We start from the raw sequence: 19,886 nt of genomic DNA, 5'->3' as shown, positions 1-19,886 counted from the left end.
ATTACTGAAAAAAATTTTCAGCAAATATTTCTTTTATATATTTTTTGTTGATTATAATTTTTAATCACTCCAATTTATTTTCATTAAAACTTTAATTAGTGAAATGTTTGTATAACCTAAAATTTATTTCTCACAATTTTTATTTAACCTAATTATATTACGTGGCGCAATTTTAAATAGTACAATTTTTAATTAAAACCAATTTTTTTGGGGCCTAATTGTAATATGGTAGAATTTTTATGAAGCGAATTACTTAAAAAATAACTTTTATTCAAAATTTCAATTAACAATATAATGAAATATACAAAAATTATTAAATCGCATAGGGTAAAAGGTACAGTGACCGACAACCAGACAGTGAAGGACACCTATGCTATTAAAAACGATAATAACTATACAAATAATAATATTTAATTAAATATCACTAGTATAGATTAATTAATATACAATATTTAGAAACTGATATAGTTGACACAAAATTTTATATTTTCCCCAATATATTTGACTTTCTTGAAAACTAACCTAAAAAAATTTGCTTTATTGATTACAAATTTTAGAAATATGAAGAAATTGTTAAATAATTATATTTTAAAAGCAACTTTCTTTGTACATTAAATCTGAATAATAAAATTTGTGATAATATTAATAAATATCATTTTACTTAAATAGTATATAGTTACCCTAATCTAAATTTCATCTAATCGTATATAAGTTTATTTTCAAAAAGTTCAAATTATTGTTATTAGTATATATATTTTAGATATTGATTTTACTTACGCAATTTGAACTATATATATATATATATATATATATATATATATATATATATATATATATATATATTTTTTTTTTTTTTTTAAGAACAATAAAAAAAGTGTATATAGTCTGAAGAATTATGCCTTTTGGCCACTCCTTCGACATGACCTCTCTTGTTAACTAAATAATTGTTCAACAATATATAATAAGCAATTTGCCTTCGCTCCATTTGATACAATCCTCAATATTTTACCTTCCTTGTATTCCTTTCGACACACTGTCAGGATTCTATGATCATTATTTGAAATATTACATTCAAAATAAGTATTATCTTCACTCCATCAAATAATGATTCTACATCCCTTTAGTCGCCCTTTTATATACAGACAAAGTAACATTTTATATTTGAAAAGTTAAGTAACTTTTATAAAAGGACAAATATTCATTTTTGACATTAAGAATTAAATTTATTGTCCAATATATATGATCTTTCTGTATACAATTATTTTCTATCAATTTGTATAGGACAAAATAATAATAATATACACTCAGTGAAAAAATGTATATATTTTTTTCTGAAAGATATACGTAAATATTTATTTGTTTCAAATAACTTTTATTGGGTTTAAATAAAAAATTTATTTGCATACTAAAGAAAATTTTATTTTCATTTTAAAGATTTTTACTAGATACCTATATAGTTATTTTTTAGATAAATTTTCATTTTTCGAATTAGCATTTGAAAATAAAATTTCTTTTTAAACGAATTTTTACTTAACAGATTTTTTATGTACCAAATTTTTAATTACACAAAATATTTTTCTTTATCCAACTTTTTATTTAAAAAATTCAAATTTAACCAAATATTAATTTAGCAGAATTTTCAGTTATTCGGTTAAATTAGAATTTATTAAATAAAAAGTAGGGTATATAAAGAGAAATTCTGTAAAATAAAAATTCCGTTAAACGAAAATTCGTTATGTACCTAAAAAAATCTGTTAAATAAAAATTAGTTTAAAAAAAATTCAAATGCTTATTCGAAAAATGAAGATTTGTCTAAAAAATAATTATATCTAAAAAGAGAATTGAAAAATAAATTTTCTCTTTGTTTAAAAACATGTTTTCTCATTTTTAAAATGTTTTTTTTTAATTGTTGTACGATAATTTTCGACTAAAATAGTGTCATTTGTTTAAAAAACAGCTCTTTTAAACACAGAAAAAAGGTGGTTAAAAAGTTGTAAAGATAGAAGATAAAAGTCTTTAGGATACAGGGTAAAGGATAAATTTGTGATGGATAAAAATGTTACTAAAATATTACTAGAAAAATGGATGTCATATTTGAGTAAACTGTCTAATTTTAATAAGAATATTAGTAATTTTACACTTAACTTATTAAATCCACAAATTTTATATAAATAAGTAATTGCACATGGAAATATTTTTCCTATAATTATTGTCTATTAATAAAAATATCTTTGACTAATACAACTGACAGCTGACGACAGTACGTAAATAATCAGAACTGGGAAATTACAACTCAACGTCCGTATTGTTGCACGAAAGCAGAGTTGGGTAGTAACTGAATTTTTTGTGCATATTAGGCTCTGTCACTTGTGACGTCAGAGTCGATTCTAGGTGTGACGTCAGAAGCCTGGAGGGATAACAAACAGACGACACAATGTTATTCTTATGGGGAAGAAAATTAGTTTTCACTTTCATCAATTTTATTCATACTTTGAACGTGGAAAACGATTGTTGACATCTAATAAAATTAAAATGTGTGTTGATAATTAATTTTGTTATATATTTGATTCAATTGCATTGATAGATTCTCTGAATTCGTGATAAAATATAAATTTTGAGGTTAGGGGTGTTTGTTTACTAACTTGAAATCTTTTACTGCTGCGGTAATTCCCACTTAAAATATATATTTTATATCGAAATATCTCGATGAACTGACACAGCCTAATATGCACAAAAAATTCAGTTACTACCCAACTCTGCTTTCGTATACAGACGTTGAGTTGTAATTTCCCAGTTCTGATTATTTACGCACTGTCGTCAGCTGTCAGTTGTATTAGTCAAAGATATTTTTATTAATAGACAATAATTATAGGAAAAATATTTCCACGTGCAATTACTTATTTATATAAAATTTGTGGATTTAATAAGTTAAGTGTAAAATTACTAATATTTTTATTAAAATTAGACAGTTTACTCAAATATGACATTCATTTTTCTAGTAATATTTTAGTAACATTTTTATCCATCACAAATTTATCCTTTACCCTGTATCTTAACGACTTTTATCCTCTATCTTTACAACTTTTTACCCACCTTTTTTTCTGTGAAACATTTTTAATAACTTAAAAAAAGTTGGTTTTAGAAAAAACATGATTAAGAGAAAAAATGTTCTTTTTTGTGGGTAGAATTAGGAAAAAAAAATATTTAAAAATATAAATGTTAACTCTTAAAAATTTAAACTTAAAAATATGACACACACTTATTAAGCTCTGCTATATATATATTGTTTTTTTATTTAATTCAATTTCAAATAAATTATATATTTGGTTCGAATAAAAAATTTCTCTATAGATATTAGATAAAATACATCAGGTGAGAGAAGCTGTAATAATAACTTAATTAGTATATTTCTGTTTATAATTAAAATAATTGTTGATTAATTGAATTTGAATAGGATAAGGTATATAATTCTTTCTATATATATATATATATGTGCTTCTCTTTTTCATATACAGTATATGAAATCGCAGCAAACGCGTCATATCAGTTTTATGAAAGAACGAAATGAAAGGATGCGCGAATTTTAATGATTTGATCTTCAATGAAGATAACACGCCCCATTGTAACACCTGAGAAAAATTAGACAAGGTCTGCTTTGAAAAAATTATAATATATTACAGGACACCAATTACTCAATAAAGAAACATATTTGATTAATCTGTTTAATGCCATTAATTTTATTATTATTTAATTTTTATATATTTATATAAATGCGCGCAAACAATTCAAATTCACATTAAAAATTGTGTATATTATAAAAATATTATTTTTAACAAATTTTTTGTAGAAATAAAAATTAAAAAATTAGTAAAAAAAATTTTAAATCTTATTTTTTTGCAATGAAAGAAATGTTGAAGCTACAAAATGCTATTTGGCTGAATAGATTCAAAAAATTGTTTTTTTTTTTTGTTATAAAAATATTTAATTGTCAAAATTATAATTTATTTTGAAACATCCAAATAAATAAATATATATTTCATACAGAAAAAAAATTTTTTTTTTCGTCTATATCGTTGATTATTATAAACATTGTAAAGTTAACCGACGTATATTTGAATCGTTCATCAAGATCGTAATAGTAGCATCACGAATGAAAAAAATTAAAAAAAAATTGAACCAGTTATTATTATCTTAATTTCAAAATATCAATCATTGTTTGAAACTGATACCAATATACTATATATATATATTTTTTTTTTTTATATACATTTATTTCGTATTTTTATTACTATGAAAAAAAAATTTTACAAAGGAAGATAAAATTTCGCAATAGTCGTATATTATCGAGGTGGAACCAATTGAAAGGAACACGCCTTTCGATGATCCATAGCAAATGATGATCATTGGATTGAAATCTCAAACTTTAGAGTGGGTTTACAATATGTTTATAGAAAAATTGCAAATAATGTATAAAACGCATAGAAAATAGCAATCCATGCAGGCATTTAAATTACGTATACCAATACAAAGAAAAAGAATAACAATACTAATACTAAAAATATGAAAATAATAATAATAGTAATAGCGAAAATGCACTTTAAATGAAACCTCCACATTTATAAAAGAACACCCCACTTTTGATTATAGACGTCCTCCCAGGATGATATATCCCCCTCTTTCGCGTATGTTAAACCACCGCCATATGAAAGAAGATTGAACGCTGTCGACTATAAATTCTCAACAAGATTCATCTTCTTCGTACTTTGTTCACCAGTGGCAACTACCATATTAATCAAACGATTAATAAAACATACAAGAATCATGAAGTTCATTGTGAGTGATTCGGAAATATATTTGTGGTGATTTTATACTTTTTAAGTGATTATTATTATTTTTTTTTATTTTTTTTTTCTATTTAGATGCGTTTAATATATATATATATATATATAAATATGTAAAAAAAATCGTGAGTGATTTATAATCGTGGACATTTATCATATTTCTTTTAAAAACAAAATTTGGAATATATATATATTTTTACGAGTGAGAAAAGTGAAATTTTATTTATTTTTTTTTATTTTATTGTACTACTCTCTAAAACTGAATTAGAAAAAATGTTTACTAATTTGAATTAGTGATTCACTTTTTGCTTTAGAATTAGTTAAATTTTTCTAATTGTTAGTAAAAGTTACTAATAATTAGTAAAAGTTACTAATAATTAGTAAAATTTTACTAAATCAGAAGCAAAAAGTGAGTCATTAATTCAAATTAGTAAACATTTTTACTAATTTAGATTTAGAGTATCTAAATTTGAATTACACGGAAAAAATTAATTCAGTAGATTTTACAGAACTATCACGGAGTAGCGGATACAGCTCTTTACGAAACTGAGTGTTGTAAAATGTCACTAAATATTCAGTATAAACAATGAAATTTCTGTAGTTTATCCGAAAATATCCATCACATTTTACAAAACTCTGTTTCGTAAAGAGCTGTATCCTCTACTCCGTCACAGTTTTGTAAAATATACTGAATTAATTTTTTCCGTGTAGTGAGAATTTATTCAATAATTTTTAGTAAAACATTACTTTTTGATTTAGTAATATTTTTTTACTGCAGTTTTAGTAAAAAAAGATAAAAAATTAAAAGAAATTTGGACTAATTTTTAAGTAAAATATTATTTGATTTAGTAATATATTTTTTTTTACTAAAGTTTTAGTAAAAAATGACTCAAAATTAATGGAAATTTTACTAATAATTAGTAAAATTTTACTAAATCAGAAGCAAAAAGTGATTCACTAATTCAAATTAGTAAACATTTTTACTAATTTAGATTTAGAGTATCTAAATTTGAATTAGTGAGAATTTATTCACTAATTTTTAGTAAAACATTACTTTTTGATTTAGTAATATTTTTTTTACTGCAGTTTTAGTAAAAAAAGATCAAAAATTAATAGAAATTTCGACTAATTTTTAGTAAAATATTATTATTTGATTTAGTAATATATTTTTTTTTTTTTTTACTAAAGTTTTAGTAAAAAATGACTCAAAATTAATAGAAATTTTCACTAACTTTTAGTAAAATATTACTATTTGATTTAGTGATATTTTTTTTACTAAAGTTTTAGTGAAAAATGACTCAAAATTTGTAAAAAAAATTCACTTATTTAAATTAGTGAACGAATTCTCACTAATTCAAATTTAGGGAGTAGAGATTTTAAAAAAAGGTTTATTTGCATCGGTATAACCAGAAATATTTACTGACTTTCTGAATTTGAATTAGTAACTCACTTTTTGTTTTTGATTTAGTTACATTTTACTAATTTAAAATCAAAAACTGAGTCACTAATTCAAATTAGTTCAAATTTTTACTACTTCAAATTTAGAGAGCATAAAAAACCTACATTACATTGAATTTAAAGAATGTTTTAACTGTTCCTAGTAAATCGTTTTTTTTGTTAATTTATAAAAAATAATTAAAAAAAAATTTTTTTTTATTAATTGAAAATTATTATTTATTAATATTAATATTATTATTTGTTATTATTGTATCTTAAAGATATATTTAGAAAATTGAAAATTTCATAAAATTTAGTAATTCTAAATTTTTAACAATTTTTAACTAAATTTTTAGTAAAGAAAGTTAGAACAATTAAAACAAATAGTAATATTTTTTTTACTAAAAATTAGTGTAAATTTGTATATAATATGTAAATTAGTGGCACACTTATTATTAAAATTTAGATTTAGAAAACAAAAAATATCTTAACTCTCTAAATCTGAATTTAAAAAAAATTTGTCAAATATAATTAATGAAATTACTTATAAATTAGTAGAATTTACTCTCTAAATAAAAATTAGTAAAAATATTTACTAATTTAAATTAGTGACTCACTTTTTGCTTTAGAATTAGTTAAAATTTACTAATTGTTAGTAAAAGTTACTAATAATTAGTAAAATTTTACTAATTCAGAAGCAAAAAGTGAATCACTAATTCAAATTAGTAAACATTTTTACTAATTCAGATTCAGAGAGCAGCCAATTTCACTAAATTATAATTATATAAGAAATTATAAAGACATACTCTCTAAATCTGAATTAGTAAAAATGTTAACGAATTTGAATTAGTGACTAATTTATTATTAGTATTATTATTATTAGTATTATTAATAACTTTTACTAACAATTAGTAAAATTTAACTAATTCAGAAGCAAAAAGTGAGTCACTAATTCAAATTAGTAAACATTTTTACTAGATTTAGAGAGTAAGAATAAAAAATATCTAAACTCTCTTTTAAATTAAACTGCCGGATAAAAGAAGGGCACATAACTCATTTGAATTACATTAGTTATGTGCCATTCTTTGACCCGGTAGCTCAATTAGTAAATTTTTTTAACAAATTCTTAATTAGTGACTGTCTTTTTTCTATGAATTTGTTAAATTTGATATCATAAATTTGTAAAAACATTGTTTTTTAAGTATAATTAATTAACAAAATTTAACTAATTCGTATAGAAAATTAGTATGTTTTTTTTAATACAACATACACTTCATATATGTTTTTTTAAATTTCAAAATCTAAAATTTTAATTCGAATATGAAAAGAAAAAGGAAGATTAAAAATATTATATTGTATCATATTATTTTCTTAAAAACTTTTTATCATTTTATTTACACAATAAATTAATTAAAATTTCTATAATATACGTAAATAGAATTTTATACACATATATATATAGAAGTTTACTTGTTTTATATTAAAATAATTTGCATTCTATACTACGTTGACCAATTTCCATAAAATTTTTTTTTTTTTTGCAAACCACTGATAAGTACAAATGCATAAAATGTATATTTACAATGCCACTATTTAATATATACGTAAACATAGGAAAACATATATAGAAAGAGAGATAAGCAAAAAAAGGAAAATGTAATCGACCTTCAAGAAGGTTAACTAATTAAAATTAATTAATCTATAATTTTGAAGAACAAGATCAGCGATAGTAGGAAAAATTGCTTGGTTATAAAATCATAATAGTATGTTATTATAGTTCTTTTTTGTTCATCGTTTTATGCGGAATACATTTGTATTAAATTTACATTTATGTGTATATATATACATTCTGAATATAGGTGGCTGTTCTGGCATTAGCGACAATAGTCCATGGTCAATTCAATAGGTACCCATATTATCCTGATAATTATTACGGAAGGCGAATTGCTATTCTTCGACAGACACATGATCAATCACCAGATGGCTCCTATGCTTTCAGGTAAGTTACTCAATATAATAAAACTTCATAATTAATGACAAAAATTTAATTTTTTTTTTGTTATATTTTATTTTTATTCTAAAATTAGATTCTACTTTATTTTAGAAAATTATAATTAATAAATTTTTATATCAATTATTTTATTATATTTTATTTTTTATATAGAATAAGTGTACTAATTACGGCGAGTGCATCAATTACGGCGTGTTCATAAAAAATAACTATTATTACTATTATATTTAATATAACTGTTGCAAAATGATTTAAACAAAATTATTTTAATCTTTTTTTTTCGATACAATTACAAATAAAGATGCACATTTACACAATTATTAATTTAATTATTTGAGATCAAATTTTTTCCCTCGCCATAATTAAAACATTTTTAAGATTTCCATTGGCTTCAATTACGGCGGGCAAAGTATCTTCAAAATATACACTGAAAAAAAATTTATTTGATTCAAATACCGGTTTATTTGGTTATTATCAAATAAATATTTACTTGAATCAAATATTTCTTATTTAAATCAAATATATAGTATTTGCTTCAAATACTGAAATATTTGATTCAAATACTATGTATTTGATTCAAATAAGAAATATTTGATTCAAGTAAGTATTTATTTGATAATAACCAAATACACCGGTATTTGAATCAAATAAATTTTTTTTTCAGTGTACGTAATGTTGGTCACCGTAATTGATACACCGAAACTGATACAAACTCGCCGTAATAGAAAATTACGGTATTAGTTTTAATTTCTCATATTTGTTTAAATATTTGATTTTTATAAAGTTAAAATTTTTTTTTAATAGGGTAAATGCACTAATTGCGGCGCGATTCTAATCAAAACATCTTTGAAATAGAAAATTCTACATTTCTATTTTTATTAAACTAATATTAAAACTAATACCGTAATTTTCTATTGCGGCGCGTTTGTATCAGTTTCGGTGTATCAATTACGGTGACCAACATTACGTATATTTTGAAGATACTTTGCCCGCCGTAATTGAAGCCAATGGAAATCTTAAAAATATTTCAATTACGGCGAGGGGAAAAAATTTGATCTCAAATAATTAAATTAATAATTGTTTAAATGTGCATCTTTATAAGTAATTGTATCAAAAAAAGATAAAAATAATTTTTTTTAATCATTTGGCAACAATTATATTAAATATAATATAGTAATAATAGTTGTTTTTTATAAACGCGCCGTAATTGGTACACTTATCCTATCTAAATAACATAAGCTTTTAGTTTAATACACTGAAAAAAGGGTTTGGTATTGACAACCAAACGTTTGGTTGGTATTTAAGCAACCAAATTTTTTTGTTGAATCACCAAAATTTTGGTTGTCCCAAATCAAAACTTTAGTTAGAACAACAAAAATCCTTTTTTTCTAATTTTGGTTGTGTCAAACAAATTTTGATTGAGACAATTAAAATTTTGTTAATTCAACAAAAAAAATTTTGGTTGCTTAAATACCAACCAAACGTTTGGTTGTCAATACCAAACCCTTTTTTTCAGTGTAAGTCTTCAATTTACTTAATACAATAGAAATGTCGAATTTTCTATTTCAAAGATATTTTCACTCGAATCGCGTCATAATTAGTACATTAAATCCTACGGGATTTTTGAGTGGGTTGAGATTTTTGTTCAAAAAAGTTTTTTTTATAACTGGAATATTTTTTTCGAAATTTTTATGAAAAATAAGAAAATACGCCGAACTACTATTAACAAATAAATATTTATTTGTTTTAAATAATTATTATTTAAGTCAATTAACTGGTATTTGTTTGAAATTCAGAAATTATTGGTCTAAATACAGTTTATTAAATTCAAATAAAAATTTAATTGGTTTAAGTAAATATTTATTTGGTAATAGTAAAGATACCAATTATTATTTACAGGGTCAAACCATTATATTTCAACTAAAGTGGTCGCTGACTAATTTTTAAAAATTATAATACTTTGCAGGAATGATTTTGAAGTTATCAAGATCACGAAATGAAAAGAATTTTATTAAAAATTTAAATATTTATTGTAAAATATGAATTTAAAGTATATGAGGTGCTAAAAACTGTCAATTTTTTAGCCATTAGAAAATATGCAAAAAAACATAGAATTTACCATAAAAATAAAAAAAAATTATTGGAATTTACTAAGAATGAATAAATTTATCATTATCAATTGATATAATTATTTAAAGATGTGAAGTAATATATAAAATATGATTTCCAAGTGCACCTGTCAAATAACCTAATTTTGCGATTTTTATTCATTAATTATAAAAAATAGAAAACATTAAATTAAATAAAAACTTACCAAATATGAAGTTCTTGCCATAAACTTTTAGAATTTCTTTGCACTTTTCTTCTTTTCTATTCATAAGTATGAAAAATTTTAAAAATAAAATAGCTACTTTGTCTATTTTCACTATTTTTGAAAGTCAATAACTTTCTTGGAGAAAAATGAAAAAATATGGGGTTTCGAAAATTATTTAAATACACACTACATATACATTCACTGAAAATTTCGCATTGGTCCCGAAGCTATTTTCGAAGATAAAGTAAATTAAAAATTTCGTATTTTTTAGGCTATATTGACATGGGTTTTAAAGGTATTAAATCAATGTGAAGTTTGTCGTCACCAGTGAACCACCTTCACATTGATTTAAAACCCATGTCAATATAGCCTAAAAAATACGAAATTTTTAATTTACTTTATCTTCGAAAATAGCTTCGGGACCAATGCGAAATTTTCAGTGAATGTATATGTAGTGTGTATTTAAATAATTTTCGAAACCCCATATTTTTTCATTTTTCTCCAAGAAAGTTATTGACTTTCAAAAATAGTGAAAATAGACAAAGTAGCTATTTTATTTTTTAAATTTTTCATACTTATGAATAGAAAAGAAGAAAAGTGCAAAGAAATTCTAAAAGTTTATGGCAAGAACTTCATATTTGGTAAGTTTTTATTTAATTTAATGTTTTCTATTTTTTATAATTAATGAATAAAAATCGCAAAATTAGGTTATTTGACAGGTGCACTTGGAAATCATATTTTATATATTACTTCACATCTTTAAATAATTATATCAATTGATAATGATAAATTTATTCATTCTTAGTAAATTCCAATAATTTTTTTTTATTTTTATGGTAAATTCTATGTTTTTTTGCATATTTTCTAATGGCTAAAAAATTGACAGTTTTTAGCACCTCATATACTTTAAATTCATATTTTACAATAAATATTTAAATTTTTAATAAAATTCTTTTCATTTCGTGATCTTGATAACTTCAAAATCATTCCTGCAAAGTATTATAATTTTTAAAAATTAGTCAGCGACCACTTTAGTTGAAATATAATGGTTTGACCCTACAACGTTTTTAAAATCACAAAATAATTATGCAATTAAAATAACAATGGTGTTATAGAAATAATAGACATTAAATTGCAGACGACAATTAACTGGTCAGTCACCAGTGTTCGGAATGTAAATTACTATGTGCAATTTAGAGTAAAACGTCCGAAATGTGACAGTTTTTTTCGTGTGAGTTTTTTTTAAAGGCGTTTTCACACCACACTAGTTTTCAGTATATCAAAAATAATAAATGCGATTTTTTGTCAAAGAATTTAGAATACGGTTTTCTATTTATAATTTTTGAAAAAACTAAATAGTATTTTAACTGCAAAAAATTGTAGAAATTATTTTTTTGTTATTTTGTTTTATTATTTTAATCAGCTGTTATGACTGCGGGTGACATTTTCTTAATTTCCAGTCAATGATACCAACATGAGCGCGAACTAAATATGGTAAACATAATCTCACTTTTCAGAATTATGTTGGTATCACTGACTGCAAAAATAAAAAACGCCGAGCGCAGTCATAACAGTTGATTAAAATAATTTAAAATATCAAAAAACGAAAAACAATTCCAAAAATTTTTAGCTTAATTAACACCAAGCACCAAGAATTTTTTTTTTAGAGTACCTATAAAAACTGGGAAAATAAGGAAAATTTTCAACTTTAAATTATTTTATTTCGTGTAGTCGTTCAAAATTGAAAAAAAATTACTAATATGGCACATGTAAATAATTTTATTCAATTTTTATCATTATTTTTATTTAATTATTTAATATTATATGTTTTTCAAATTATTTTATTTAGGGGCCATCCATAAATAACGTTGCACTATTTTTCACCATTTTGACTCCCCCCCCATGTTGCACATTTTGCATACATTAGCGCCATTTTTTCTATTGAATGTTGCGAATTCTTGACCCCCCCCTCCCCTTCAAGCGCAACGTAATTTATGAATGGCCCCTTATACATTTTTTTTATTTCTAAAAATTTTTAAATTCCTAAAGAAAAGGAGAAAAAAAAGTTAACAAATTTCTATTAAATCTCTTTATTTATATAGATATTTCGAAAAAGTATAAAATATACTGTTGGAATAATATTTATTCAAATGTTTGACATTCTTTTCATGTGTAAAAAGGAAGCTTATACATATAAACTATAATTCACCACGAGGAAAAGTAGCTAAATGACTAATTAATTGCAACTCGTGTAATTGTCTTGTGTACAAGAATGCAAAATCAATTGGGATTATTGTTTATTATAAAAAAAATAACAATAAGAAACATGTCAATACACTGCTGTTCTACCTTTATATATATATATATATGAATAATCTCGCGTGACAGATACACGTGTAACGAACTTTCACGAACGACTCCTCCGCAAACCATTCTTTGCAAGATATAGAATTTATGATTTTGTCAATTGCTTTCATCATTTATTGCAATATGCATTAAAGTAATTATTATTCTCCTATTCACTTATTAAAAATTTGTAAAATATATTTCATTTTATTTATTTATAAATAGAAGAAAAAAATTTTTTCGCTAACGAATGATTTAAAAAATTGTCTAATTTTTCTAAAATTACTATTTTCCACCATCAAAGTGGAATAATGAGAAATAATTTGTTTTAATAATTTTTTTGTCGTTTTTGCGAATTTTTTTAAAAAGCCGATATCGATTACGAAAAATTATTTAATTTTGCTAAAATTGTGAATCACAAAATAATTATGCAATTGAAATAACAATGGTATTATATAGAAATAATAGACATTAAATTGCAGTCGACACTTAACTGGTCAGTCATCAGAGTTCGGAATGTAAATTTCTATTTGCAATTTACAGTAAAACGTCCAAAATGTGACACCTTTTTCGGGTGAGTTTTTTAAAGGTAATTACACACCTAACACTAGTTTTTTGATATATCGAAAAAATTAAATGTGTTTTTTTGATGGAGAATTTAAAATTAGTTTTACAATATTTCTGAAAAATATATACAATGGTACACGGAGAGAAATCTGGTATTATTGTATGAAAACATAACCTATTGTAATTATAAGAAACTGTTGTAGCACTTTAAGTTTCAATTCAAGTAATATAATATGCATCAGAGTCAACTAATAATATAGCATTTAATTCACCTTATATTTTTCAGAAATATTTAAAATCTAATTTTAAATTCTACGCCAAAAAATAATATCCTTTTTTGTTATACAGAAAACTATTGTGAAAACTCCTTTAAAAAATCTCAAACGAAAGAGGTGTTATATTTTGGACGTTTTATTATAACTCGCACATAGTAATTTACATTCCGAACTCTGGTGACTGACCAGTTAACTGTCGTCTGCTGTTTAATATCTATTATGGCGAAATTAGGCAATTTTCGTTGGACAACGATAATGGCAGATGAATAGCAATCAATGTAAATAATATGAATGTTATAATAAAAACGGGGTTTGCTGCAATAAACCATGAAATTGAATTTCGCCCAGAAACAATTAAAAAAGGGAAGGCTTTAGCGATGATTCACGTTGTCAGGGTGGAAGAATTTAGAGTTAATGGAATCAGGGAAGCAATTAAAGCAAGTGTGATTCGTCAAACGTCTGTCAATTCTCCTTCTTATTCAGTTAACTTAATGGTAGTTTTTTATTTTAAAAGATATATATATTGATTTTTCAAATTCCATTTACACATATGAACCAAAATAATTTATCGAAATATTTTTTTTAATTGTTAAAAAATTGTAAACAATTCAAATTTTATTTCATAATTAATTTTTTACAACATATTTTTAACACTTTAAAAAAATCACGATTGAAGAGAATTGTTTCACTAAATAACAAAAACTTTTGGTTTTAAAGTTTGATAAACACTGCAATTTTTTCTGTTCAGAAAAAAGTTCTTTGTAAAGAAATAATTATCTAATAAAAGATTTTAATTGAAAATAATTTTTTCCAAAAAATGCATATAACTAGATCTTTCAAAATTACTTTAAATTAATTTTAAATAATTTTTTGTTTATGTTAATAGCCATTTTCACCACCCTCCATAAAAAATGCAACCTAAAATATATTTTTTCCAGCTTGACTCAAATTGAAAAGTTACTTATGTTTCATGTACATCTTAATAGTTTATAAATTTGGTCGCCGTAGTATATCACAAATAGATTTAAACGTCAGAAATAATTAAATGTCACTTTTTTCTAATGTAAACATTTGACAAGTATCCAATGAAAAATGCGCCACATTGCCACTAGAGGCGCCACCGTGTTTCCGTATCCGCAGCGAATACAATTTTTATTTTAATTGCATAATTATTTTGTGATTCATTGTGGTTTCAATAATCATTTAGATTTAAAAGAATAATTATTATTTATCTATTTATAATTTTTAATTTAATCAGAATTAGTCAGAAGCGTCACAAAACTTAAAAATTAATAAAGTATAGGGAAGGGAGGTGAGGCTTATTTTATTTTATAAGAAAAAAGGATGAAAATTTTCAAAATTTGTCTTATGGATAAAATAACGAAACCTTTAGATTTTATTTTTTTTTGGAATTAAACAATTAAAATATATTAATGTATGAGTTTTGTACATTGAAACTAACAGTTGACTGAGAAAAACATAATTAACTTTGATGTTAATCATTGGTATTATATACATACATACGTCTGCGTAGTTCCCTATACATAATTATGCAATCGGATATAATTGTAATTAACTAACCTACTTAAAAGTTTTATTGTCAGTAGGAGCGCCCATTTCCCTCATCATAAAAATTACATTTTATTATTTCGATTTAAATGTTTAGATCCTTTTGTGATATATTTCTTTTTTTCGTGAATGATCCTTAATTGTTAAAATGATTCCTACTTCATATGTCACGAAATCTTCAATACTTCAAGTTATAAGATCATTTATAAAAGAAAATAGAATAATTAATTTTCACTTATAAAAATATTCTTAAAATGATTTGTAAAATTAGTTTAAAATTAGCTTTAATTTATTAAACTATATTATTATATTTTAGGTATCAATAGTTTCATAAAAAAAATAAAAGTAAAAATAATTAAAATAACTTTTTTTTCCTAAATGTTTTAATTTTTCCAATAAATTTTACAATGTGAAAAAAAACAAAAATTTAATTGTGAAAAAAATTGAAAAAATCTATTACATAGTTAAAAAATAATTAAGATCTGCTTTTAACACATCCTGTGTGTAATCTCATTTGACTTTTAAAAGAAGACTTTTATTACCTTTATAACTTTATCCTGATAACTGTCCAATTTAGTGGTTGGTTGTGCATGATAATTTTTCTTACTTCATAAACTCCAAATAGACACAGAGATGCAGTATATATCCATAAAAAATACATGTTTATGCAGTCAAGCACAAACAGATATGCCTGACATTGTATGTTTTCATGTAACATAAAAAGCATTGCACTCTGCTGAGTGCATCCGAACGTAACGTGTGTTTTTTTTTATATTGCATTCACTAGTTTTTTTTTTGGAATATTTTTTTGAGTCCAAAAAAAAATCATAAAAATATATGGCTTATATTGAACCTGCATTTGATCTAATTTAAAACTAAATTAAACCTACATTGAACTTAAATTAGATCAACTTTGAATTTTTTTTGAACCTACTATAAAACTATTTGACCCCAGTTACAACCTATATTGAATCTACATTTGACCTAGTTTAAAAGTGAACCTACATTTAACCTACTATGAATCAACATTGACCTAATTTAAAGCTGAACCTACATTTAACCTACTATGAATCAACATTGACCTAATTTAAAGCTGAACCTACATTTAACCTACTATGAACCAACATTGACCTAATTTAAAGCTGAACCTACATTTAACCTACTATGAACCAACATTGACCTAATTTAAAGCTGAACCTACATTTAACCTACTATGAACCAACATTGACCTAATTTAAAGCTGAACCTACATTTAACCTACTATGAACCAACATTGACCTAATTTAAAACTGAGCCTACATTAAACCTACTATGAACCAACATTGACCTAATGTGAATCTTCATTGGACACATATTGACTCTACTTTAAACCTACATTCGACCTACTTTAAAATTTAATTTACGTAGAACCTGCTGTGAACATACATTGATGTTAATTTTAAAGTTTATTAAATTAACTCTACTTTGAACCTTCATTTAACCTACATTTTGTAGATTTGAGCAGAAACTGAAATATGGTCTTAATGGACAGTCTCTGGCCAATGAAGTGAATGAGTTTTTACAATTTTTATTTCTAACTTATATTTAAGATAATTACGTGGACAGTATATAAACACTTGAGAATAATTTTGAAAAATCCCGCACGCATGGGGAATCGAACCCACGACCCTTGGGACAAAAGCCATGTACTCTAATAGAACAGCCACGTTGACTTAGAGTTTATCTAATAATCTAATAAGCACAATTGAACCTCCCAATTCTATAACTCGTTTAGCACTCGGACGGACGCTTTATTAGTAGTCGGGTAGCAGCGAGTGTCAATGGCTCCCTCGCTGCTATCCGACTACCAATAGAGCGTCCGGCCGAGCGCTTAACCAGTTACAGAATTGGGAGGTTCAATTCACATTAAAAAAAAATTTTAAGTGATTCGAGTTTTTAAATGTAAAAATTTCCAATTCAACTAATCTTTATTTGTCCAAAATTGCAAATGGACAATTTAAAAATTAACCCATCACAAATTTTTTGAAAAAAAAAATTTCTGATTGGTTAATTTTAAAATTCGCGCCGAAATCTTTCTGTCAATTGTTGCGTTCATCGACTATTTATAGTTACGGTCGAATGAAAATTAGGCCTTTTGATAATATATGAAATAATAATGAATACTAATAATAAATAATAATAATTCTAACACGCAAAAAAAATTTTTTTTTTTTGTTATATAGTGTCAAAGAAATATTTTAAAAAAACAAAAAGTTGGATAAGATATAAGTTCTATAGAAAAAAAAATTCGGTACTTAAAAAAATCTGTTAAGTAAAATTTCGTTTAAAAAGAAATTCTGTTAAATGCTTATTTGAAAAATGAAAATTCATCTTAAAAAATAATTTTATTATTAATTAAAATATTACAATTATAATAAATAATTATAATATTACAATTAAAATTCTTAAAAATGAAAATCTCATTAGTAAAATTCAAATTTAGTTTTACGGAAAATTCATTGTCGAATTACATGATGATTGACTATGATCAATCAGACATCGCACTCTAATGATTGACGGTATGAATTAAACAGACTAGGGTAAATGTCCCAATTACTGTGATGTACAACCCAAGACCGACTTTAATGATAAAATAATAAAAGTATAAATGAAATAATGATTTAATTCTTTTTCTTAAATCACTATTAAGTAGTATGTCTATTAAAATAGAAACGATACTTTAAACTTGAAGAAATAACAAATATATTATTAAAAATATTAACTTTTTTAAAAATGGCATATGCTGGTATTACTGCAAGTTTGCATGAATTACTGCGAATGATGTGCACCAATTACTGCAACGCTAAAAGTGTTGATTTAGAGGTTAGGTTGACTGGATAGACCACAGTAATAGCAGAATGCGAAAAATATACGCATGCTCTAATTACTGTGATAGATTCAATTGTAACTTGAATAAATAATTTGATAATAGTCGAAATATGCATCATTACCCTCACAGCACCAGAAATCCTAGGACATTCCAAAAACATCCCTTGGATATCCTAGGGTTACCCCAGGGATATCCTAAGGATACTTTAAGGATATCCAAAGTAGCGGCGGTTAGGATATCCTAGGGATATCCCAAGGATATCTAAGAATGTCCCTAGGACGTCCCAGGGATATCCTAATCATTTCCCGGATATTATTAGGATATCCTCAGGAAGTCCTAAGGATATCCCAAGGATATCCCTGGAATAATTAGGGATATCCTCAGTATATCCCCAGGATATCCCAAAAATATCCTACGTAACGGCGGTTTAGATGTTCTGAGGATATCCTAGGATATCCTATGGACGTTTTGAGGATATCCTACATTAGTTTAGGATATCCTGAGTATATCCTCCGGATATCCTTTTGTTGTGAGGGTAGTGGATATAATATCAAATAGCATTTGGAATAAGTTTTAAAGTCATTTTGAAACAGTTTTATGTTCTCAATTAGTACAAAGTTTTACTAATTTTATAAAAATCGCAGTAATTGGCGCATCAGCAGTAATTCATACACTTACCCTACAAGAAAATAAAAAAAAACAAAATATTTTCAGTTACGACACGGAAAATGGAATATCGGTAGCTGAGCAAGGTCAACCTAAAAATGCAGGCCCCGCAGGTCAAGCGGAAGTGGTACGAGGTCAATATAGTTACACGGCGCCTGATGGTACACCAATTGTTGTAACTTACCTTGCCGATGAAAACGGATTTCAAGCAAGCGGAGCACATTTGCCAACACCGCCTCCAATTCCTATTGCAATTCAACGAGCCTTGGCGTACAACGCTGCTCATCCTGAGGAAGAGGAGCCATACAACAGGAGGTACTGAATGGCCATCGCAGCGCAAAAAAATTTTTTTTTTCTTTAATAATGTGTGTAAATTATATAAAATGAAACATAATTAAACAAAAAAAAAAAAAAAACAATTATTATTGTTAATAGAATTTTAATTATTTATATTATTTTATTACAAAATTCACCGTACAATTATATATAATACACCGAAAAAAAAAAAATATTCCTGAAAATAGCGGAAATTTCATCTTGCGAAAATCCTTTTTTTTACTATTCTTGATCGGAGAGTATTTTCCTCTTATTTTAAGAGGAATATTCTTAAATAGAGAATAATCCTCTTAAAATAGGAGGAATCCTTTTGCGTAATATTCTAGGGGAAAATGTTCATTAAAATATAACGAATTCTCTTAAATCAAGAATATATTTTTTTCAGTGTATATATACCCTACCAGAAATTGACAGAGTTTACTACTGGCACAGTAATGATAACCAGTACCGAGCCAGTACTGCGCCAGTAGTCAATTTTTGATAGGGTGTGACCTGAAAAGTAAAATAATTGCAAAAACGGATGTCTTATTTTAAGATACTTTTGTTTCTTTAATGAAATTTTATCGTGTCCTCGATTGTGTCTTAGATTTCGACCAATGACGGAACGTCTTAAATATTTTCTTAACCAATAAGACAAGTTGAGTCAATTTTAAAA

General features: G+C 24.7%; 1 protein-coding gene across 1 annotated transcript; it reads left to right on the top strand.

The window, feature by feature from the left end:
- Nucleotides 1-4,676: 4,676 nt before the first annotated feature.
- On the top strand, nt 4,677-19,317 carry LOC127285833 (endocuticle structural glycoprotein SgAbd-1-like). Its single transcript, XM_051312041.1, has 3 exons — nt 4,677-4,833; nt 8,138-8,277; nt 18,944-19,317. Exons 1-3 carry the CDS (start codon nt 4,822-4,824, stop codon nt 19,215-19,217), a joined length of 426 nt encoding a protein of 141 aa, XP_051167998.1. The 5' UTR covers nt 4,677-4,821; the 3' UTR covers nt 19,218-19,317.
- The last annotated feature ends 569 nt before the right edge of the window (nt 19,318-19,886 follow it).

The sequence above is a fragment of the Leptopilina boulardi genome, unplaced genomic scaffold (assembly GCF_019393585.1).
Source record: "Leptopilina boulardi isolate dan_hultmark-lab unplaced genomic scaffold, ZJU_Lbou_2.1 LbouV2_121, whole genome shotgun sequence".
Classification (NCBI taxonomy): Eukaryota; Metazoa; Arthropoda; class Insecta; order Hymenoptera; family Figitidae; genus Leptopilina; species Leptopilina boulardi.
The sequence above is the reverse complement of the archived record's forward strand: the minus strand, read 5'-3'. Positions and strand labels throughout refer to the sequence as shown.